This window comes from Scyliorhinus torazame, chromosome 1 (genome assembly GCF_047496885.1).
Source record: "Scyliorhinus torazame isolate Kashiwa2021f chromosome 1, sScyTor2.1, whole genome shotgun sequence".
NCBI classification, from domain to species: Eukaryota; Metazoa; Chordata; class Chondrichthyes; order Carcharhiniformes; family Scyliorhinidae; genus Scyliorhinus; species Scyliorhinus torazame.
In genome coordinates, this window is record NC_092707.1 from 55741411 (window position 1) to 55766658 (window position 25248).

At 43.5% G+C, this 25248-nt stretch overlaps 1 protein-coding gene across 2 annotated transcripts in view; it reads left to right on the forward strand.

Annotated features, from left to right (window-relative positions):
• Positions 1-25248, forward strand: part of anapc7 (anaphase promoting complex subunit 7) — an 82297-nt gene that overhangs the window by 55069 nt on the left and 1980 nt on the right. The window contains exons 3-11 of one of the 2 annotated variants that reach the window (XM_072495072.1): positions 535-567; positions 1473-1592; positions 3226-3337; positions 6876-7029; positions 8465-8607; positions 9274-9391; positions 16366-16562; positions 18843-19067; positions 23105-23255. In XM_072495072.1, coding sequence (XP_072351173.1) covers positions 535-567; positions 1473-1592; positions 3226-3337; positions 6876-7029; positions 8465-8607; positions 9274-9391; positions 16366-16562; positions 18843-19067; positions 23105-23255 — 1253 coding nt within the window. The remainder of the gene's footprint in view (positions 1-534; positions 568-1472; positions 1593-3225; positions 3338-6875; positions 7030-8464; positions 8608-9273; positions 9392-16365; positions 16563-18842; positions 19068-23104; positions 23256-25248) is intronic. The other variant, XM_072495077.1, reaches the window with a different exon arrangement.

Below are 25248 nucleotides of genomic sequence, written 5' to 3' on the forward strand. Positions count from 1 at the left end.
CAAATAACCATTCTTTGTGAACCCAAACGCATGCATTAGTATTTCTTCTACCCTGATATTGTATGCAAACCTTCCACCAGGGGTCACTGGATAGCTTTCCGGAATGGGTGCCTTGCTGATTATTTAGTTTTCTCTCCTTAGTTCAGTTGTGCTGAAGCTTATTGCGACAGCTTGGTTGTCAGCCTGCCTGGGTAACCTAACCTGATATTTTGCAATCTGTACAGTTTAGTGGTCTACCATATTTACCCATTAAAGGGAGTTGAATCATTGAGGGAGTTGAATCATTGTTACATAGAACTGTTTCATCCAGACAACTGCTTTAGAAGTGGCGTGATGTCCTTGAACTCAGTTGGATAGGCTAGGAAAATAGTAGTTATGATCAATAGTATGAAGTGCAGATCACTTTGGTAGAATTGTTATTTATTCATAGATACTGCTGGCAAGATTCAACGGCCCAGTTTTCATATTTAGTTTGTGTGTCTTGTTAAGCCTTGTTCGACATATCCTAATGGGTCTGTTCTGTTTACTTTGTAGGGATGTCAACAGAGAGCCAGAAAAGTATCAGAAGTTGGTAGCTTTTTTTTTCAAACATTTCACTTTGACTTATTTGTACCTCTGTCAATAGCTTGTTTCGCATTTAATTTTCTATCTCCACCACTTCAATAAACATGTATCTTAGAACAGTGTATGTTTTATTAATTTATTTTATGTGTGTGCGCACGTTAATTTCAATAGATGTGACAGAACCATTTAGCAGTCTAGGCTAAATCAGGTTGGCACCATGAGGAGTAGTTATTCTTCTTTAACTAACCTTTCACAATTGCCATCATGGAGTTGGTAGAGTACTAAGGGCATGCTGCTGCTGTAGTCATTAGAATATAATCTAGAGTTTACAATATGTTTGCTGCACATATGCCTGGGTTTTCCACTTTTATGTCCAGTCATCAGCTCTTGATTTTCCATCTATTAATTTTAATGGGGAGAAAGTTGCAAATAGGCAAATACAAAAGCGGAAGTCCTCGATCACAATCTTTTCTAATTATGTAGCTGCAAAGTTTTCTTGTATAGGAGTAAATGCAGAAACACGGCCTGACAAAAACATAACTGTACTGATTGTGTAAAATATTTATCAATTTAAGAACTTGTATTGAATGCAGCTACAATGTTCTCTGCTATTTCCCACCTGGTAAGGAAATGATCTAAAAAGCAAAAACATAACTGTACTGATTGTGTAAAATATTTATCAATTTAAGAACTTGTATTGAATGCAGCTACAGTGTTCTCCACTATTTCCCACTTGGTGAGGAAATTATCTAAAAAGTGTTTTGTGCCGCAGGATGAAGGAAAAGAGGCTTTTTCTTTCACTATGGTCAACTGCGGTGGAGTGATTTCTTGTGAGACTTGAGATTTGTAACAGGTAAACCATGTAATTCAGGTGAACCATATGTAACAATTTATTATGTTTATTTTAGTGTCTGCCATCAGAGATTGAAGTCAAGTATAAAATGGCTGAATGCTATACAATGCTGCGTCAAGAAAGGGATGCAGTTGCAATACTGGACACCATATCCACTAGGCAGCGCACTCCAAAGGTAAATTTTTGAGTACTTTGTGTAAATCGGATAAAATCTGCACAGATTTGTTCAAGCGCAGATCAACCTTCCGTATTCACTACTTGCTGTTGGTCTAATTTGCATTTTTACCTAGCACTATCTTAAAATTGTGATTTTTGTTTGTTTTTATAATGCATTATGTTGAAATATTTCAGAGCTCGAAATTATTTGTGGCTACGTGAGCAACTAAAAATGGTTTTGCATCTTGTAACTTACTTTTTTAAGTCTTAAAGCTCATAAGCAAATGTGTTGAGAAGAAAACCTTTTCACACAAGTGGTTTGATCTGGAATACATAGCCTGGAAGTGTGGTGGTGGCAGGTTGAGGCATTCAAGGGGGCATTAGATAATTATTTGAATGGAAAGCATGTGCAGGGGTACGGGGGAAAGGGAATGGCACTAAATTATGATGCTGGTTTGGAGAGCCAGCGAGAGGTGATGGGCCAAATGGCCCCATTCTGTGCTGTAACAATTCTGTGATTTTTATGAGGTTAATTTGACATCCTGATTAGATTTTAACATGAATTTGTAACTGAATCACTTGTCTTGTGCTGAATTCTTAGAACATTTATATCCTTCCCTCGTTTCAAGAGAATCTTCTCTTTTTTGTAAGGCAAATATATTCCTTTTTCAGGTGCTTTCTCCCATTCCTCTTTCTGATTTCCACTGGAAACATACCAGCTGTGACTGAGAGTACAGGCAAACAATTTAGTCAGCAATTTCTGGTCTGTTTTTAAGTGGGCTCTTAATAACACACATGCAATTTTGTGGCAACTATTTAGCTGGTTTTCCTATTTCTTGTGCAACTTCAAACTTCAACTCCGTCTGCCTGCATGGCCCATTGCAACTCCGGCAGCACGGTAGCATTGTGGATAGCACAATTGCTTCACAGCTCTAGGGTCCCAGGTTCGATTCCAGCTTGGGTCACTGTCTGTGCGGAGTCTGCACATCCTCCCCGTGTGTGAGTGGGTTTCCTCCGGGTGCTCTGGTTTCCTCCCACAGTCCCAAAGATGTGCAGGTTAGGTGGATTGGACATGATAAATTGCCCTTAGTGTCCAAAATTGCCCTTAGTATTGGGTGGGGTTACTGGGTTATGGGGATAGGGTGGAGGTGTTGACCTTGGGTAGGGTGCTCTTTCCAAGAGCTGGTGCAGACTCGATGAGCCGAATGGCCTCCTTCTGCACTGTAAATTCTATGATAAACTCAGCAGGGTGGTGAACCACCAGAGTTAACTTGGAATCACAGAATCATCACAGCACAGAAGGAGGCCATTCAGCCCATGGTGTCTATATTAGCTCCTTGTAGGAGCAATTTACCTAGTGCCCTCCCCCCACCTTCTCCCTGGAGCACTGCATATTCTTCCTTTTAGGTAACAATCCAATTCCTCTCGGTATGCCTCCACCACGCACACACAGCACATACAAATCCTAATCACTCGCTGCGTGAATATGTTTGTCCTCATGGCTTAATTGTCAGTTATCTTAAAACTCTTATTCCCCCTCTCCAGCACTGTGTTTCAATGTCTATTTTGCTTGTCATTAGCTGGGAAAATTCTGGAACCATAAATTCTTTAATCTTTTTGTGTTGCTGACAGCTTTTCTTTCTGTAATCTAGATTAATATGATGTTGGCAAACCTGTATAAGAAAGCAGGACAGGAAAGGTCAGCGGTCACCAGCTACAAGGAAGTATTACGGCAGTGTCCTCTGGCTTTGGATGCGATACTAGGTATATTTTTTTAAAACATCAAAGTTCCTGTACACCAAACTAATGTAGCTGTTTTATTGATACAAATGACAAGTTAGGGAGAAATTAAGGCAAAGAGCTAGTTGGAAAAGTGTAGATCAGTGTTTTTCAAACTTTCTTTTCCGGGACCCACATTTACCAACTGGTCAACCTTTGTGACCTATGCTGGCCGACCTTCGTGACCCATGCCAGCCAACTTTCGCAATCCACTATTTTTGCTTGCTTGGTCTTATGATCTCACTTGCTTTCTCATTCAATGTTACATTTCTGCTAAGGACTTCAGCTGATGATTTAAGTTCTCACTGCATCCTTTGAAAAGAATCAAGAGGTTTGTCCTCTAGCTTGTACTTCAAATGCCTTTTGAAGTTTTGAGAGTTTTAAACTCTCATTTGCCAATTCATCCTTGCATATAACACACATGGGCTTTGCATTCTGATTAGCATTGACACAATTCACAATTTCCTCAAGAAATCATCTTCATACTGCTTTGTTCCCAAACTTTGTTCAGTTTTTTACTTGTTTAAGACGATCCAGCTTCAGTTCCTCACAGTCTTGTTGCCTTGCTTTCTTACAGCTAGAAAATGGAGGAATCTCTCCTCGGTGATTACACGCCAAAAGCACGTGTGTACAGGGTGCATAAGCACAATGGTTAGCACTGCTGCCTCACAGCTCCAGGGACCCAGATTCAATTCCCGACTTGGGTCACTGCCTGTACGGAGTCTGCATGTTCATTCCATGTCTGTGTGGGTTTCCTCCGGTTTCCTCCCACAAGTCCCAAAAGACGTGTTTGTTAGGTGAATTGGACATTCTGAATTCTCCCTCCGTGCACCCGAACAAGCGCTGTAGGGGATTTTCACAGTAACTTCATTGCGGTGTTGATGTAAGCCTACTTGTGACTCTAATAAAGATTATGAATGTGCATGCCGGGCGTTTGACCTATCTGCCGCCACTTTTGGCTGGAAAAAGGCATTGTTCCACTTAAAAGCCGGTCGAGGCTGGCATTCTCAATTTAAAAGACGGTCGCGTCCATTGGGCATATCACCCGCAATCGGGAACATCACAACTGATCGCTCCATGACCCTCCCGACAACCGTCTGCGACCCACTGTTTGAAAAACATTGGCATAGATTAAGATAGAAGCCAGTGTGATAGAGGTGAAATGATTCAAAGGGTAGTGTGCATGCACTGTAGTGATCAGAGGTGAGATTCAAACTAGCTTCATAGGCTGTTGCCATGGCAATCCATATTGTTGAAATTAGAAGTTTTCAATTGACTCCTGATTGTGATGCAGATCTTTTTACTGCAAGTAAACTTAGTTAAATAATTATCTGACTAATGTTGATTTTTCATGCGCAGCTGCATTAGCTCTTCAATTTCTTCTATAAGAATGGTAGTGTTTTTGGGCACTGTAAATGTTATGGCATTGGTTTATTCTCTTGGAAATAATTGACAGCTGGGTCAAATCTTGCTGACGTTTTTAAGGGATGCAATCTGGAATGAACAGGGATATTAAATTCTTAGTCTACATGGCCATAGAAGACCTGGGGCAGGATTCTCCAATAATGGGGCTATGTCCCCATGCCTGCGAAAAAACGCCCGCGAATCACTCTGGACTTAGCTGGAGAAAGTCCAGGGTGATTTCCTGATATGCAGGGGGCTAGCAGGGCCCCAGAGTGCTTCTCGCAGCTCCAGCTGCCGATACGGGGCCCTGCACATCCGGTCGGGGGTCCCCGCATGCGCATGGCGGTGGCCTGCGTCGGCTGTCCCGCGAGACATGACCACCCCCAGATTGCACGCACCTGCGGATCGGTGGCCCCCGATTGGTAGCCTGGCCGTCCTGGAGGGCCCCCCCCAACCCGCCGTGAATTATCCTCCCGCCCACCCAGCAAGCCAGCTGCCATGCCGAGTTGCCGCTGGGTGGAATCATGAGAGAACCACGCTGGCGGGAACTCGGCCCGCTACACTCTGAGAATCACTGCGGGGGCCTCTTTCAATGGCCCCCGACCAGCGCCGCGTCAACTGCACACGCCCGATTGGCGGCGAGCTGCGTCGGACCCGATCTCGGGTTTGACGCCCATTCTCCGGCCCCGCGCCAATCGCGATTTTGGCTCGGAGAATCCCGCCCATGGTTTCCTCTTCAGTTTTTAGTGTTTTTCATTTGTTCGTGGGATGTGAGCATCACATTTGTTGCCTGTCCCAAATTGCCCTTGAGAATTGGTGGTCAGACATCTTCTTGAACCACTGCAGGCCGTGTTAGGAAGTGAGTTTCAGGTCGTTGACCCAGTGACCATGAAGCAACATTAATATAGTTCCAAGTCAGGATGGTGTATGGCTTGGAGAGGAACTTGCAGGTGGTGGTGTTCCCATGCCTTTTCAGTGGTAAAGACCACTGGTTTGGCAGGTGCTGCTGAAGCATGCTTGGTGAGTGTTGCAGTGTATCTTTTATATGGTGTATTATTTTGCTGATGTGTGCTGGTGATGGAGGGAGTGAAAGTTTAAGGTGATGTATGGCATCGATCAAGCAGCTGTTTTGTCCTGGATGATGTTGAGCTGCATTCATCCAGGAAAATGGAGAGTATTCCTTGTTACTTGTCACTTATCAGTTCAAGCTCCGGTTGTCCAAGTCTTGCTGCAGACAAACACGGAATGTTTCAGTATCTGAGGAGTTACAAATGGTACTGGACACTGCAAACAACCCCACTTCTTTTTTTTTCTTTTTTTCTTAAATTTAGAGTACCCAATTAATTTTTTTCCAATTAAGGGGCAATTTAATGTGTTCAATCCACTTACCTTGCACATCTTTGGGTTGTGGGGGCAAAACCCACGCAAACACGGGGAGAATGTGCAAACTCCACACGGACAGTGACCCAGAGCCGGGATCGAACCTGAGACCTCGGTGCCGTGAGGCAGCAGGGCTAACCCACTGCGCCACCATGCTGCCCTAACAACCCCACTTCTGACCTTTAAGTTGGAGGGAAGATCACTGTTCGAGCAACTGAAGGTGCTTGGGCCTACGACTACACGGAGAAACTCCCACAAGGATGTCGTGGGCTGAGATGATTGGCCTTCATGTATGACTGCAGTCAGTGGAGAGTTCATACTCTGATTCCCATTGACATAAATTTTGCCAGGGCTCCTTGATGCCACACTGTCAAATGCTGCTTTGATATCAAGGGCAGTTGCTCTCACCGTCCCTCTAGAATTTAGCTCTTGTGTCTATCATTGGACCAAGGCTATAATGAGATACCAACTGAGCATTTGTGAGTAGGTTATTACTGAGTAAGTTCTACTCAATAGCATGTCGACAACCCCTTTCATCACTTTGTTAATGATCAAGAGTAATCGGTGAGGGGTGATGGTAATTGGCTAAATTTGAGATGTTTTTTGTGGTCATGTTGTCTGCTAGATGTCAGTGCTGTACCTAATACTGGAACAGCATGGCTGGGGCAGAGCTAGGTGTGGAGCATGATCTTTCAAATCACAAGTTATCTATTCATATCCTGCCTGTTCTTTTCTCCAGGTCTCCTGTCTCTTTCAGTGAAGGGTGCAGAGGTAGCATCTCTGACAATGAATGTGATTCAGAGTATTCCAAATCTAGACTGGCTGTCTGTTTGGATCAAGGCATATGCATTTGTTCACACTGGTGACAACACCAGAGCAATCAATACCATCTGGTAAGAAAATGTATACTGTGCAGGAGGAGAGAATGACAATTCCAGTCTTTGTGTTTTAAGCATGTTTCGTCTCAAAGGAGACATTGATGTTCTGTAAAATTGTACCTACTTTAAAAATACAAATATTGTCTATGTTTATGCTGCACAGCTTCTGGAAACTATGGGTGCGATTCCTGAGGCCGCGCCGGTTGGGAGAATCGCCGGCCGCGCCATTATATCGTGCGACGCCGTCCGGCCATTCTCCCAACTGGCTAGAACGGCCCCGTCGAGTTCTGCGCCGTGCCAGCCGGAGAATCGCCCGAGACACTCAACGGCGATTCTCCGGTACCCCCGCTATTCTCCGACCCGAATGGGCCGAGCGGCCGCTCCGACACAACAGGTTCCCACCGTCGCTGTCCACACCTGGTCGCTGCTGGCGGGAACTGTGCGGGAACGCTGGGGGGGGGTGTGTGTGTGTGTGTGTGTGTGTGTGTGTGTGTGTGTGATCCACCCGCCATCTTCAACCCGCCCATGTGCGGGTGACTTCATTTACGCGACGCCGGCTGCATCATTTACACGGCGCCGCGCAACAAGGTCCAGCACGCGTTAAATACACAACCCAGCTCCTAGCCCCCCGGGGGCGGGAGAATAGGGGGCTGGGAGCGGGCTCCGACGCTGGAGTGAAACACTCCGGTCTTCACTCCGGCGTCGGGACTTTGTCTCCCTTTGGGAAAATCGCGCCCCATGTGTGAGCTCGTAAACTAAAAATCAGCAAACTGCTTATCAAAAAATGAAATGAAATGAAAATCGCTTATTGTCACAAGTAGGCTTCAAATGAAGTTACTGTGAAAAGCCCCTAGTCGCCACATTCCGGCGCCTGTTCGGGGAGGCTGTTACGGGAACAGCCGTTCTTATGTGTGAGAGCTAATTGGCACCCTCATCAGCCGTGAATATTGATATGGATGTGTTCATACACTGAGATTATCTCAAAAGATATGTGTACCTCCTCAGCTAAAATTGATTTATTCTTTAAAGCTTCTTAGTCCTTCAGTTTATATTTCCTGTTTACAATAAAGTAATTGAAATTAGATCCTGAAGGGGGCAATAAAAACAAAAGTTTATTTTGTAAATGCAAAGATGTGGAGAAAAGCCGTCCTGTTTTATTCCATTTAATTGGACCGACCTAAGCACAAGTACAGTTGTAATCCACAAGCCACATTCTGCTATAAAACCTAATTGTGTTTTATTGTTTTTAACCATATTGTTCAAGATTTTTGAAGAGCTTCATGGATTATATAATGTAATTTCAGTGGAAAGTGTTTGTTTTTGCTTTATAATTTTTAAGATTTTAACATTTCCCATCTGATTGTAGAAGAAAGGAGATATTGAAGTGGTAGCCTTCCAATCATTGAACTACAGTTGATAATGCACTAGTACAATTATTTTATGTCCACAGCTCTCTGGAGAAAAAGTCATTATTGCGGGATAATGTGGATTTAATGGGAAGCCTGGCAGACTTGTATTTTAGAGTGGGTGACAACAAAAATGCCATCTTGAAGTTTGAGCAGGCTCAAATGCTGGATCCATATATAATTAAGGGTAAGTAACATACAAATAAGTGTCAACACGTTTGCAATTTATAGTTGTTTGAGGTGGTGCCTGTTTATCTGCTTGCTAAATTATAGTTCCAGTTTTACAAGAGACACCTGAAGATTTGGGCTACTTAAAAAATTTATTCTTTCATGGGCTGTGGGCATTGCTGCTACGGCCAACATTTGTTGCCCATCCTAATTGTCCTTGAACTGAGTAGATTGCTAGGCTATTTCGGAGGGCTGTTAAGAGTCCAACCGCATTACTGTGGATCTGGAGTCACATATAGGTCAGATCAAAAATGGACAGCAGATTTCCTGCCAAAAGGATATTGGTGAACCAAATGGCCTTTTATGATGATCAATCATCATAAAAGTGACTACTTTCCAGAATTTATTAATTGTATTTAAATTTCACTAGCAGTTGTGGTGGGATTCAAACCTGTGGCCCCAGAGCAATAGCCTGGGCCTTTGAATTAATAGTCCAGTTAAAAGCCATGATGAGAGTTAAATTGACTTATTCAACAGAGTACATTTCTTAAGCATGAATAATATTTAAACAGAAAAATATTGGATGTTTACAAGTTTGAGTACAACATAACAAATCTAGAATTAAATATGGCATTATAGTGAGCTATTTGATGGAATTATGCTTTTAAACTTACCCTCTCTTCAGGAATGGATGTATATGGATACCTTTTGGCAGGTGAGGGTCGTCTAGAGGATGTTGAAAATTTAGGTGGACGTTTATTCAACATCTCTGATCAGCATGCAGAACCATGGGTTGTTTCGGGGTAGGTATTAAGTTTTTTTTCTGGAAATATGATTAATAGTACAATGGATGATTTCTATCCGGGTAACTGTGACTGCCAACTTTTCTACACTGGTTTCTATTAGTTCTGTATTTGCAGGTTTCTTCATAGATGACAAATAGGGACCCAAACTCTGCATAATTTATGAGATTTTCATAGGTATGGTCTCTGCTGATCTTGGCCCAGGTACCAAGAGCTGTGCAAAAAGTTGTTCCGTTACCTCCACCCCACTCCCAAATAAGGTATTTACAAATATCTGCTTTTGTCTGCCATGTCGTCTCCCTTCCCCAACACTAACTGCTTGACCCAAATCAGGAACTTGGAATTGTGATGCAGACCAAGAATATCCCAAATATGGTGTGTTGCTCCATACAGCAAATGGTTTTGCCAAAACTTGAGATATTAAGAAAGTGGTGGTGAACTGCCTTGTTGAGCCTCTGCAGTCCATCCAGTGTAGGTACAGCCACAGTACTGTTAGGAAGAGAGTTCCAGTGACAGTGAGGGAACAATAATATAATTCCAAGTCAGGATAATAATATTAATTAGTGTCACAAGTAGGCTCTCATCAACACGGCAATGAAGCTACTGTGGAAAATCCCCTAGTCGCCACATTTCGCCGCCTGTTTGGGTACATTGAAGGAGCATTCAGAATGTCCAATTCGCCTAACAAGCACGTCTTTCGTGACTTGTGGGAGGAAACCGGAGCACCCAGAGGAAACCCACGCAGACATGGGGAGAACGTGCTGACTCCACACAAACAGTGACCCAAACCGGGGATCGAACCCGGGTCCCTGGATCTGTGAAGCAACAGAGCTAACCACTATGCTACCAGGGGAACTTGCAGGTGATGGTTTTTCAATGTATCTGCTGCCCTTCTCCTATGAGGTGGTAGAGATTGCGGATTTATAAGATGCTGTCGAAGGAGCCTTGGCAGGTTACTGCAGTGCATGTACAATGTAAGGACAGGTAGGAAATCTTGACATTCAATGGCATTACCAACACTGAATCCCCCATTATCGACATCCCGAGGGTTACCATCGACCAGAAAACTAAACTGGAATAGTCATATAAATACTGTGGCTACAAAGAGGATAAGATTCCTGAAGCGAGTAACTTACCTCCTCCTGACTACCTAAAGCCTACCCACCATCTACAAGGCACAAGTCAGGAATGTGATGGAATATTCTCCACTTGCCTGGATGGGTGCAGCTCCAACAACACACAAGAAGCTCAACGTCAAGGAGCCAGCTTGATTTCTACCCTTTCCACAAACATTCAATCCCTCCACCACTGATGCAGTGGCATCAGTGTGTACCATCTACAAGATGCACTGCAGAAATTCACCAAAGTTCTTAAGGCAGCTCCTTCCAAACCCACGGCCCACCATCTGGAAGGACAAGGACAGCAGATACCTGGCAACACCACCACCTGTAAGCTCTCTTTCAAGTTACTGACCTGGAAATATATCGCCATTTCTTCACTGTCAAAATCCTGAAATTCCCCCCCCCCTAACAGAACTGTGGGCGTGCGCCTACACCTCTAGGATTGCAGCGGTTTAAGAGGGCAGCTCACCACCACCTTCTCAAAGGCAACTAGGGATGGAAAATAAATGCTGGCTCAATAAGTTATGCCCACATCCTGTGAATGAATGTTTTAAAAATTGGAAAAGTTCAGGCTGGAAGTGGTCAAGGCATATGAGAATTTGATGGTAAGGACCGAGACTGACAAAGTTGTGGAGTAGTCAGTCTTTGTGATTTAGGCAGGAAGGAGGTCCGAAATTAATTTTAAAAAATATATAATTTTAGAGTACCCAATTCTTTTTTTTCCAATTAAGGGACAATTTAGCGTGGCCAATCCATCTATCCTGCGCAACTTTGGGTTGTGGGGGTGAGACCCACGCAGACACAGGGAGAATGTGCAAACTTTACACAGACCGTGATCCGGGGCCGGGATCGAACTGGGTCCTCAGTGCCGTGAGGCAGCGGTGCTAACCACTGTGCCACCGTGCCGCCCTGAGGTCAGAAATTCGTGATTGAATAGAACTCTGAGCCTTTAAACAGTCCAGTTCAACCTGAGATGGTGGTCATGGTGGAGTATAAAAACATTGTTGGTCCTGCAGACCATGGCTTTAGTTCTGCTAGCGATTATCTGGAGGAGGTTGCTACTCATGCAAAACAAGAGGGTAGTAATAGTTGGGGACTTCAACTACCCGAATATCCTTTTTTGAAATAATTTATTGAGATTTTAACGATTTTTACAAAGTGTACAAAAAACCGAATAACCCCTTTCTCACACCAATATAATACTAATCTTTATTAGTGTTACAAGTAGGCCTACATTAGCACTGTAATGAAGTTACTGTGAAAATCCCCTAGTCGCCACTCGGTCGCCTGTTCACTCGGGTACACTGAGGGAGAATTCAGAATGTCCAATTCACCTAACAGCACATCTTTCAGGACTTGTGGGAGGAAACCGGAGCGCCCGGATGATGCCCACACAGACACTGGGAGAACGCGCAGACTTTTTACAGGCAATGACCAAGCCGGGAATCAAACCCGAGTCCCTGGTGCTGTTAAGCAACAATGCTAACCACTGTGCTACCGTGCCGCCCATATATAAATTAAACCCCCATCCCCTATCTCACCCCCACCTCCCTGACTGTTTAAATATTTTATTGGTTTCACATTTTATTTTTAGGATTTTAGTTTTTTTACATATGACAGTACTATCAGAAAAAGGGCAAGGGAAGCATTACATGCAAGGTACCCAGGTAACCTTGCCTCCAGCCCCTCTTGTGGATGTACTCGGCTCATCCGCCGGTTTTATTTACTGCCCTAATATCAACTGGAGTACAAACTGTGGGTACAAAATTCTTAAACTGCATGCAAGGGAATTTTTTTAGTCTGCACGTAACAAGCCCAATGAGAGGGAACACAATTCTAGATTTAGTTTTGGGAAATGAAGCTGGGGAGTGGTTGAAATAGCAGTGGGTGTCCATTTTGGATATAGTGACCATAATATAGTTAGATTTGGCATAGTGGAAAAGGATAACGAGTAAAAATTCTAAATTGGGGAAAGACAAATTTTACGAAGCTGGGAGGTGATCTGGCAAAAACAGACTGATTACAGCTACTTGAAGGGAAATCAGTGACACACCAACGGGACGCATTCAAAAGTGAGATTCTGCAGGCACAGTGTAGACATGCCCCCACAAAGAAAAAAGGTGGTGCTGCCAAATCTAGAGCCCCTTGGTTATTTAGAAGCATACAGGTAACATAAAGCAGAAAAAAGAAAGCTTAATGACAGCCATAATAAAAAAACATTAGAAAGCCTGGAGGAGAATATAAAATACAGGGGTGAAGTGAAAAATTAAATCAGGAAATCAGAGAGAGGATATGAAAGAATATTGGCAAGTAAAATCAAGGAAGATATTTTATCAGCATGTTCAGAGCAAGAGGATAATTAAGGAAGTGTGCAGGGTAACTTGTGCCTTTAAAGAGAGGAATGATGCAGACATTCTAGTTAAATGAGGAGGATTATGAACTATCAGCTGCAATAAGTATAACGAGCGAGGAAGTACTGGAGGGAATGACTTCCTTGAAGGTGGATAAATAACCAAGGCCAGATGAATTGTATTCCAGGCTGTTAAAGGAAACGAAGAAGGAAATAGCAGATACTCTGAGGATAGTTTTTTCAATACTCATTGGGTACAGATGAGTCACCAGGTCTGTGATTGTTGTGCCATTGTTTAAAAAGTGTGCGAGGGATAAGCCAAATAATTATTAATTAATTAACGACCCCCTGACTAGTGCGCAGTCAATTCCAGCCCCACTTGACCCGGAGTCTCAACACAATTGAAATTAATAAGTAATTCTTAGAAAACACCCAATAACTACAGCCACCAGGTTTGTAAAATTACATACAATTAATTTTATTAATAACGATAACTATAATTCAATATGCCGTAAATACAACAGGTTAACTATTATCTAATTCCTAACCCCACCCCCTCTATAACTTGTTCCACACTCTAGACATGCACACAAGACAGACAAATGAACACAGAGGGGGAAAAGAGGGATGTAAAAGTAAAAAGGATAAGAGTCTTTGTATCAGATGGTTATCTTCTAGCATGCCTTCCTCCAATCTAGGTTTTCAGTTCGCGGTTTCTGGTTTCAGCCTGTAGTGATTTTCACTGTAGACTCATTCAGGTCTCTGCAGTTTCAGAAATACAGCAACTATGCAGTTTTAATGGAGAAAACAAGAGAGAGAGAGAGAGAAGCTTCTCTGAGTATCCAGGATCCAAATGTGCTTTCCATAGTTCTCTGAAAAATCATCCACTTGGGTAGGATCTAATCACCGCCTGTTACTGCAGTGGCAGAATACGGCCTTTTGGCCTATTCATTGGCCAACAGCCAGTCAATCGAACAGAATCCCACTGATCTCTTAAGTTCTGCTGTCCAAAGGCTAGCACAGTGTACTATGTTCTAACTTTGAGTACCCCACTTCCTCTGCTCGACTTAAAGATATATGTTCATTAAAGATCCATGGATCGAAATGATAATGGCAAAAATAAAGAAAGGGGAAATAAGGGAATCAACAGGAAGGGCCCTTACAGTATTACATACCGCTTAAGCCACAGCTAGAGTTGTGCATACAGTTCTGGTCACCACATGACAGGAAGAACATAATTGTTCTGGAGAGGATATAGAAGAGATTTACTTTTCAGCGAGTGGCATTCAATGCAATTGCACTTGTGCAGTTGATGTGACTTAACCAAACTGACAGAAAGTACCGTGCAGCTCATGCAGTGCATTTTTTTTCAGTAAATATTTAAGCAAAAAGTAGTGCCACTCACAATTGAATATGTTTTAGTCTATTAGAAATGTTATCTGTTGGCACTGAGAGAGTCGAGGAACTGGAGGGGGTTGGTGCGGGGTGGGGAGGAGCATAGGGTGTCGCTTTATGCGGATGACCTGCTGCTGTATGTGGCGTACCCGGTGGGAGGAATGGCAGAGGTAATGAGGATCCTTAGGGAATTCGGGTACTTTTCGGGGTACAAGCTCAATATGGGGAAGAGCGAGCTGTTCATAGTTCAGCTAGGGGACCAGGAGAGGGGGATTGGCGAGCACCCACTAAAAACGGCGGAGAGGAGCTTCAGATATTTGGGGGTCCAGGTGGCCAGGAGCTGGGGGGCCCTGCATAGGCTTAACTTTACAAGGCTGGTGGAGCAAATGGAGGAGGAGTTCAAGAGGTGGGACGCGTTGCCGCTGTCCTTGGCGGGTAGGGTGCAGTCAATCAAAATGACGGTGCTCCCAAGGTTTTTGTTCCTGTTCCAGTGCCTCCCCGTGTTTATCCCGAAGGCTTTTTTCAGGCGGGTTAACAGGAGTATAATGGGGTTTGTGTGGGCGCGAGGGACTCAGAGGGTGAAAAGGGTGTTCCTGGAGTGGGGTAGAGATAGGGGGGGGCTGGCACTGCCCAACCTCTGTGGGTACTACTGGGCCGCCAATGCGATGATGGTGCACAAGTGGGTGATGGAGGGGGCTGCATGGAAGAGGCTGGAGACGGCGTCCTGTGTGGGTACGAATCTGGGGGCGCTGGCAACGGCGCCGCTGCCGCTCCCTCCAAGGAGGTATACCACGAGCCCGGTGGTGGTGGCGGCCCTCAAAATTTGGGGGCAGTGGAGGCGGCATAGTGGGGAAGTCGGGGCCTCGGCGTGGACCCCATTACAGGGGAACCACCGGTTCGCCCCAGGAAGAACAGGTGGAGGGTTTTCGGGGTGGCACAGGGCAGGGATACGAAAGTTGGGGGACCTGTTCGTGGACGGGAAGTTCGCGAGCTTGGGTGAGCTGTAGGAGAAGTACGGGCTCCCCCCGGGGAACACCTTCAGGTACTTGCAGGTAAGGGCGTTTGCCAGACGGCAGGTGGTGGAATTCCCACGGCTACTGCCACACAAGGTACAGGACAGGGTGCTCCCGGGGGGGGTGGGTGGGAGTGGGGAAGATCTCGGAAACTTACCAGGTGATGCAGGAGGAGGAGGAGGCCTCGGTGGTGGAGTTGAAAGGTAAGTGGGAGGAGGAGTTGGGAGAGGAGATCGAAGAGGGGACGTGGGCAGATGCCCGAGGGAGGGTGAATTCTTCCTATTCGTGCGCGAGGCGCAGCTTCATACAGTTTAAGGTGCTGCACAGGGCACACATGACCGGGACAAGGATGAGCCGGTTCTTTGCGGATGAGGACAGGTGTGTTAGGTGCTCAGGGAGCCCAGCAAATCACACCCATATATTCTGGGCATGCCCAGCGCTGGAGGAATTTTGGAAGGGCATAGCGAGGACAGTGTCGAGGGTGGTAGGATCCAGGGTCAGACCGGACTGGGGGCTCGCAATATTTGGGGTGTCAGAGGAGCCGGGAGTGCAGGAGGCGAAAGAGGCCGGAATTCTGGCCTTTGCGTCCCTGGTAGCCCGTCGAAGGATTCTCCTTCAGTGGGAAGATGCGAGGCCCCCAAGCGTGGAATCCTGGATCAGCGATATGGCAGGGTTCATTAAATTGGAGAGGGTGAAATTCGCCTTGAGAGGGTCGGTACAAGGGTTCTTTAGGCGGTGGTAACCGTTCCTAGACTTTCTGGCAGAACGATAGACATTGGTCAATGGCAGCAGCAGCTCGGGGCGGGGGGGGGGGGGGGGGGGGTTACTTTATTTTTGTTTGTTATTTACACTGGAGGGTCTGAGTGGGTGTATACACCTGTTGTGTTAAGTCGGGGTGTTAATGTTAATTTATTATATATGTACAGTGGGGGAGGGGTTTGGGGGTTGCTTTTTTAGATTGTGTTTTGTACTTAACCCTGTTGGGTTCTTTTTCTTTCTCATTTTGTTATTGATATTTTATGAAAACCTTTTAATAAAAATTACTTTTTTAAAAAAGGAATGTTATCTGTTATTTCTTTGCCTTTCTGTCCATAGGTATCAGTGTTTGTACAGCAAACGATATTCACGTGCACTGTACCTTGGAGCAAAAGCAATTCAGTTGAATAGCAACAGTGTACAAGCTTTGTTATTAAAGGGTGCTGCTTTGCGAGCCCTGGGCAGAATCCAAGAAGCTATCATTCATTTCAGAGAAGCAATGCGCCTTGCTCCCTGCAGAATGGATTGCTATGAAGGCAAGTTTCTTATTAACATCTATTAAGGGTGTAGTTAAGTTATATAAAATTCACGTGTAAATAGTGGCAAAGCAGAATAGCTTTGAATTCTGTATTTGATCTATAGCTTGCTGCTCTATTATTTGACATCGAGAAAGAGCTTCAGTGGCTCTAGGCAGATCAAGAAAAAATGCCACAACTTGCCCAATCTCTATATATTGTAACAATATATGTGCACCTTTGAATGAAAAGTAGTCTTTGTATTCCTTAATAGGGAGTTCCCATTTTAAATTTGTCCATAAATACCTGTTAGGAACATAGGAGCAAGGGTTGGCCATTCGGCCTGTCAAGCCTGCCTGCCATTCAGTTAGATCATGATTGATCATCTACCTCAATGCCAACATTTGTATGCAACAATCCATTTGTTATGATGTCTGTGGCATTTTAAAATGAAATTTTCTAATGAATATGCCAGTGATCCTGAAATATTTTGGTTGCTCTGAGTCTGCAAGCAATTTCAGGCTCTGGCCTTTGGGTAGCAACAGAGCAAAATGGTCAGTCTGCCTTGTTCGCAGAGGGAGGAAATGTTTTCTTCCCTAATACAAGTTCACTAAACTGAATTTTAAACTTTTGAACGGGATTTTATTTAAATAGTATTACTCTTTCCTGTTACATTTTCTCTTCTTCCTCCCCCACTCCACTCCATTCTTCTTAGTCGGATATTTTGCCTCCTGCTTTGCCTCTGCAACTAGAAGTTGGTCTTGGACTTGCTCAGCTCTTGCCAAAGCCTCTGCATTATTTTACTGCAATGTAACTGTTCAGGGTGACAATCTGTATCCTCCTCTCTACATCCATTTCTTCCAGGACAGTCAGCCAGTTTTTCCTTCCATTGGTCCCAATCTTGCATGTTGGTGCATCATTTCAGCCATTGACACTATCCCAACACCAATGCAATAATCTTCCGCACAGTGTGGGCTCTCTCTCTCTCTCTCTCTCTCTCTCTCTCTCTCTCTCTCGCGCTCTCTCTCCCCCACCTCCCAACATCTGCTGACTGGTGAGCTTGATCCTGTTCAGTTTCAGTTTATTCTCATCTCAAAAGAATATTTAAAATTTATTTTAAAATATTACTTCTACAAACATTTTCTTTATTCTCAATACATGGTGTTCATGATTTCCCACCTGCTTTTTCCCTCTCGCCAATGCACCATTTACACTCGCACCCTTCCTCACCCTGACCCCTTTCCTTACTGCTTTCAATGCTTAAAGCGATGTGACCACTGATTATAATGGGATAGGAGTGAAAGTGATGAATGATAAAAGGAAGTGATCACTGGTGGCTTAGCACCATTATACCCAATCTTCTAATCCTCCCCTACCTGAAGATGTTGCTTGGCCTCAGCTTCTAGTGTTCATGCAAGATTGACCTGTATGTAATAAAGTTCTTTTCATAAACACAAATGAAAAAACAACATACAAGTTGTTAGCAGAGTGGTTATGTGGCTGGACTAATAATCCAGACACCTGGACTAATGATCTGGAGGTATGAGTTTAAAATCTACCACATAGGGAATTCTGTTACTTTAAATCTGGAATTAAAAAGATGGCATCAGTAATGTTGACCATGTAACTTTTGCATTGTCTAAAAGCCCATCTGGCACACTAATTTCTTCAAGGAAGGAAACCTGCCATCTGTGCCCAGTTTGGCCCATATGTGTCTACACTCCCACAGCAGTGTGTTGACCCTTAATTGCCTTCTGAAATTACCGAACAAACCATCCAGTTCTGTCAAGCATCTATGATAACAGACTGCAACAGTTCAAGACAGCGACTCACTACCACCTTCTCTAAGGCAATACCAGTAACGCCCGCATCCTTCAAATGAATAAAAATTAAAACCGTGACTTCAATAGTTATATGCATTGCATATTCTTAATAACCTGTGTGGTGGAAATTCTACTTTTCCCTCTATGCCTCGAGTACTAGTCCAAAGTTGAAGTGACTTGTATCTGGCTTCACGGAGAGGATTTGAGAAAGTAAATACCATTCATAATTTCAAACACCCAGAAGATCATCCCCTTCTTTTAACCTTCTCTGGTCCAGTGACAACTGCACAAGTTTGTTTTTAGATGCCTCATCATGGAGCCTTTGTACCAGTTTTAAGTACATAACTTGTAAGTTCAAAACATTACCATGATGGCAAGCACAGTATTTGTTTAACAATTCCTTAGTTATCTGATGTTTTAAATTTTAACAAATTTTCCCAAGTCTCAGTTAAACCACTATCTTAATTTATTGCTGCAGGTCTAGTTGAATGCTATTTGGCTTCAAACAGCATACGAGAAGCAATGGTGATGGCGAATAATGTCTTCAAAACACTGGGTCCAAATGCCCAAACCTTGACCCTTTTTGCCACTGTATGCTTGGAAGACCCAATGACGCAAGAGAAAGCAAGGACACTGTTGGATAAAGCTCTGGCACAGAAATCTGATTACCTGAAAGCAGTGGTGAAAAAGGCAGAACTTTTGAGTAAGCTATATATATATATATATTTCTCTCATTTGTATCAGAAGAATTGATCATGATAAACAAAGGTATAATTAAACTTAATCTTCTGGGCATGTTACAGACTGTTTGAAGAATTAATACAATTTCAAATAAAGCTTTAATTGTGATTGAAATTAAGGGAGAGGGGAAAATACATTTACCAATATGTTGTACTCCATCAATGGACTTCAGCTTGTGCCTTCGATTACAGTGAAAATCTTGAATATGAACAAGTCATTCATTTTTTAACCCCCCCTCAACTCGATCCTCCAACACCCCAGTAATTCAAAACAACCCCCCCACCCCCGTAGCTCACGGTAACCTGCTCTTTAAAGTGTAATATAAACAGACCCCACCTGTTGTGGCACCCCTCACTTACCTCCCTCAAAATGAACTTAACCGTCTCCAAGTACTGGAACTCCCAAGTCCCTCAGCCATACTTAGGCACAGGGTGGGAAGGCTGACTTCCACCACAACAGGTAATAATTCCGCCTGTAAGCAGTCAGCAAGGCGAAGGTTAAAACATCTGCTCCCGCTTCCATCTGCAGCTCCTGCCTTGCCGGCTCAAACCCATGATTCTCTGGTATCGGCATCAGCTTCAACCCCGTCCCTAACCTAAGGTGCTGCCGAAATTGCCTCCATATCTTCAATGTGGCCACCAAGATTGGATTCCTTGCAACAAACGGGAGTGGTGCTGTTACCAGCGCCCACAACCCCGAACCCCTACAAGAGCCTGCCTCCATCCTCACTCACATCGCCTCCGGCTCCCTACTCTAACCCCATATCTTCTTAGCGCTCGCCATCCAACATATTACAACATGTTTGGAAGGACCAGAGCCCCTGATTGTTGCCCTCCCTGAAGCACTGGCCTCCGAATCCTTGCTACCTTACCTGCCAAGGAAAATGACAAAATCAACCATTCCGCCCCATTAAGAACGCTTTTGGTAAAAAGACCAGTAGGCATTGAAATAAAAATAAAAACGGTGGCAAGATATTCATCTTTTTCGCCTGTACCCTACCTGCCAATGATGGGAGACGGCTAACCCGTCTCAACAAATCCGCCTTGACCCTACCCACCAGGCTCGTGAAATTCAGTTTACAAAGCCAGGCGCAGTCTCGAGCAACCTGAACCCCCAAGTTCCTCAAGTGGGTAGTCGCAACCCCAAACGGCAACCCTCCCCAAGCCGGCTCCCACCCCCGGCAAAGACACCAAAAAACACTTCCAGGCTTATAACCTGGAAAAGCCCTGAATCTCCTGAGCAGCCCCATTATATCCTCCTCCGTGAAACCCGGGTTGGAGATGTACAACAACAAAATCAAAAATCTGTGGGATATTACATTTCTTCATTCGGGGGTATACATTCCACAAAATAGTTTCTCAGCCAGTGAGGCTGTTCAGCAATATTTATGACTTATTCTACCATTAAAAACCTGGTTACACCAAGAGGTAACTTTTCAAAGGGTCTGTACAGTGAGACAATTGCATTAGAAGTGGACTTTCACATTAAATCAATGACGTCTAATTGATTTTACAAGAACTTCAAGGACACCATGTGGAGGATACATTTACATTCTCCTGTCAATGGTTACACTGCACCATATGATACATGTACAGTGGTGTAATTGAAGCAAGTTTCACATGGTTCCATTACAATAAGGAATCTGACTCGAGGATACTGTCAAAAGAAATGTAAAAGCCCTCAACATCAATCGTGACAAGTGGGAAAGCTCTAGCTGGTGACAGCTGCAGCTGGCAGCACCAGCTGTGGACTGTAGTTCATACAGAATGATGTGTGGTTTTGGAAGCTCTAAAACTGATGCCAGCCCTGCAAGCAAGACATCAGCAGATATCATCCCACATCACTGGCAAGGGACCACTTCATCATGGCATTTGTGACAGACTTTGCCTTCTCAGAATTGGCTCATTTAGCCATCAAAAATAGTGGAGCAGATGTTTTCATCTGACCTCACCAAATTCAGTGGCTGCATTCACATCATCTTTTGTGGGTGGAAGAAAGCCAATTTTTCAAAAATAAATTTGAGTACCCAATTCTTTTTTCCAATTAAGGAGCAATGCAGTGTGTCCAATTCACCTACCTTGCACATGTTCACTGGGAAAATGTGCACACGCCACATGGACAGTGACCTGGGGCCAGGATTGACCTCGGGTCCTCGGCGCCGTGAGGCAGCAGTGCTAATCACTGTGCCACCGTGCTGCCCGAAGAAAGCCATTAATCATGAAGAATTATAGTGGAAAGCTTGAAAGTCCTTGCAAACAATGAGATCTAACATAATTTTAGTTCTTTTCATTTAGAATGTAACATGGATTTTTATGTACTTTATGAAAAAACTGGACATTCTGCCTGCTGTTCAAAAATTTCCGCAGCTTGTTTATAACACATTGTCAAAAATGGAAGGGTGTGAAGAATTTAATTTAAATGAATTTTGTCAAACCCATATGGTGCTGTGCCCTGTGTTTTAAACTTTGTGGATTTTTCTTTCTCCAGAGATTTTGGGGAAATTACAAAGGAAACAGTGTGTGCATTTTGCTTGATGCGAGTGGCCAGAATTTGTTTCCATTTTTTAAAAAACTACTCTGTGGCCACTTTAATCCTGTAAAGTTTGGCTGAACCATTTAATGAAAAGAAAGTTACAAGGCATTTTGGAAATTAGGTTTGCAAATGCTAAAGAATAAATTTCCAAACTCCGTGTTTATATCACATTTTACTAAACATCATTAAGCTATATTCACAGAATCACAGAAAAATAGTGCAGAAAAGGCCCTTCGGCCCATCGAGTCTGCACTGCCGCATGAAAGGCACCTGATCTGCCAATTCTAATACCATTTGCCAGCACTTGGCCTATAACCTTGAATATTAAGACGTGCCAAGTGCTCATCCAGGTACTTTTTAAAAGATGTGAGGCAACCCGCCTCTACCACCCTCCCAGGCAGTGCATTGCAGACTATCACCACCCTCTGGGTAAAAAAGTTTTTCCTCAAATTCCCTCTTGATTCTCCTGCCCCTCACCTTGAACTTGTATCCCCTTGTAACTGACCCTTCAACTAAGGGGAACAGCTGTTCTCTACCCACTCTGTCCATGCCCCTCATATATTCCCAAGTTTTGTGAGAAGTTGTATGACAGATAAAGATGTATGACCGATAAAGATGTAAAAACTATTCAATAAGTAAGAATTTAATACTTGCCAGATCAGAATCTAATTTTAGTCTTTATATGCTTAAATTCTTGAAATAAACATAAAAATATTTCTATGCATAGCATTATTAATTGCCCAATTCTGGTAATAACCATTAAGTTGAGTATTCAAGTTTTATAGGCTAAAATTTAGTGTATATTAAAAGTTAATTAGGAGGTTTAATGCTCTGCATTTTGAGAAAAAAAATATTGAGGTATTAATTCATGGTAAAAAGACTGAATTCACAAATAGTTGATTCTCAATTTCAAATTCTCCATCTGGAAGAAGCTCGAACAAAGGGAAAATGCTTCTCCATCGATGGGAAAGGAAAACTAGAGTCACAAATGAGCACGGTAGCACAAGTGGATAGCACTGTGGCTTCACAGCGCCAGGGTCCCAGGTTCAATTCCCTGGTGGGTCACTGTCTGTGTGGAGTCTGCACGTTCCCCCCGTATCTGCGTGGGTTTCCTCCAGGTGCTCCGGTTTCTTCCCACAGTCCAAAGACGTACAGGTTAGGTGGATTGGCCATGACAAATTGCCCATAGTGACCAAAAAGGTTAGGAGGGTTTATTGGGTTATGGGGATAGGGTGGAAGTGAAGGCTTAAGTGGATCGTTGCAGACTCGATGGGCCGAATGGCCTCCTTCTGCACTGTATGTTCTATGTCTATGTATACCATCTAGTGCTTGAAAACCTGCCCAATGCCAGAGAGATTGAAGGGATAGTATTAAAATCCAACCATAACGAAAATAACTTTATATTCTGTGCTGTAAATGTTTGAAGACTACTGTCATGGTTTCTAAAATCTCATTCATTTATGATAGGTCGAGAACAGAAGTATGAAGAAGGTATAGCTCTTCTGAGAAATGCACTGGCTAATCAGAGTGTTTGTGTTCTACATCGAATGCTAGGAGATTTTCTTGTAGCTGTAAGTGATTATCAGGAAGCAATGGATCAGTACAGCATTGCATTAAGGTACGCAAAGCAAATATGTTTGTTATTTCCGACGATTAAACTGTACTTGTTTTCTTTCTAAACATCGTCTAATTGGTATTTAGAAATTGCAGGGGCAGCACGGTGGTTGAGTGGGTTAGCCCTGCTGCCTCACGGCGCCGAGGTCCCAGGTTTGATTCCAGCTCTGGGTGGAGTTTGCACATTCTCCCCGTGTTTGTCTGGGTTTCGCCCCCATAACCCAAAGATGTGCAGGCTAGGTGGATTGGCCACGCTAAATTGCCCTTAATTGGAAAAAATGAATTGGACACTCTAAATTTAAAAAAAGAAAAACAAAATTGCAGGTGGGGGGGGGGGCACGCCATGCAGTGGTTAGCACTGCTGCCTCACGGCACCATGGACCCAGGCTCAGTGCCGGCCCCGGGTCACTGTCCGTGTGTAGTTTGCACATTCTTCCCATGTGTGCGTGGGTCTCACCCCCACAACCCAAAGATGTGCAGGGTAGGTGAATTGGCCATGCTAAATTGCCCCTTAATTGGGAAAAAAAAAATTCTGAAAAAAAAATAAAAATTTGCAGGTGAGGACAAATGAGCTGACTAGATTTTGAAACATGTATAAATATCACAATCAAATGAATTAAAATCCTTTCTAATATACGCTTGTGCTCAATTGCGGTGTTGAGAGGATTTTGACAGTTTTTAGTCATTGAGCAGCAATTAAGCAGTTTTGAGATGTTTGGAGGAATGCTGCACTTGTCTGAAGATTGCCCAGGTGCATCTTGACAAATTATGGAAGCCTCTGGTTTCCCATCCTCTGAGACTCATTCAAAATACCTTAATATTATGCAAGATAATGATGCTGTGTTTAGAAAGAAATTATTGCAATCAGACATAGTTTATAAAAGTGGAGTGGAGAGTGCTCATATTGGGTAATTAAGATTTCCTAGTGAACAAGTCAGTAATGCTATTGATAACTCGGTGATTTGATTCTTGTTAAGAGCTAGATGTTCATGACATTCTGGAAGGTGTCTATTTTTTTAACTGCCCTGGGACTGTGCTCAGCCCTACAGTTCTGCGGTGAAAATAGGAACATAAGATTCCTATGTTCTGGGTTTCGCCCCCATAACCCAAAGATGTGCAGGCTAGGTGGATTGGCCACGCTAAATTGCCCTTAATTGGAAAAAATGAATTGGACACTCTAAATTTAAAAAAAGAAAAACAAAATTGCAGGTGGTAAGCAATGTCAAACATTTCAAGAATTAGTTCACAATTCACAGTGAATATGCATTGCCCGAAGAATCTTTGGAATTCTCTACTCCAGAAAGTTTTGGATGCATGAATTGTTCAGCACATTCGAGGCAGAGATTGATTGATAGATTTTTGGGGATTAAAGGAACCGAGGAATATGGGGCTAGTGCTGGAAAGTGCCACAGAGCAGTCATGATCATTTTAAATTGTGGAAGAGGCTTGAAAGGCCAAATGACTTACTCCAGAAATAATTTCTTATGTTCTAATAGTATGGTGATGACCAAGGAACTCCAAATGAGAGAGGTCACTGACAAAACCTATTCCTTAACCACTGAGAGACACAGACCACTGGGGTGTACCACAAGGGCAGTTTCCTTTTTATATTTGTATTCGGGAATCTGTCTCTTTTCAATTTTGTTATCTTCTTGTTATTCAGGAAATCGACACTTTTCGAGTTTTCTAAATACCCTGTGTGCTGAACCATAAGTATCAGGAATGTTCAGGCTTATTTTCTGGTTTGTGTTTACTTAGTTGGTATCAACTAACATAGTTGCAAGAGTGCCACATTTAGTCCAAGAGCCTAAAACTGGGGTAGGCCATTATCATAGTGCTCCCTGCTGCAATAAGCTTGTTTGGATGTGATGATGGAAGTATCAGGCTTGGCTGCTTTCCACCGCTGATTAGCCCATTCATTTTTTTGGTCTCTAATTTGAATGTATACATGCTACCAGAGAGTTATTGCCACCCATAGAACCATACCTCAGCCTAAG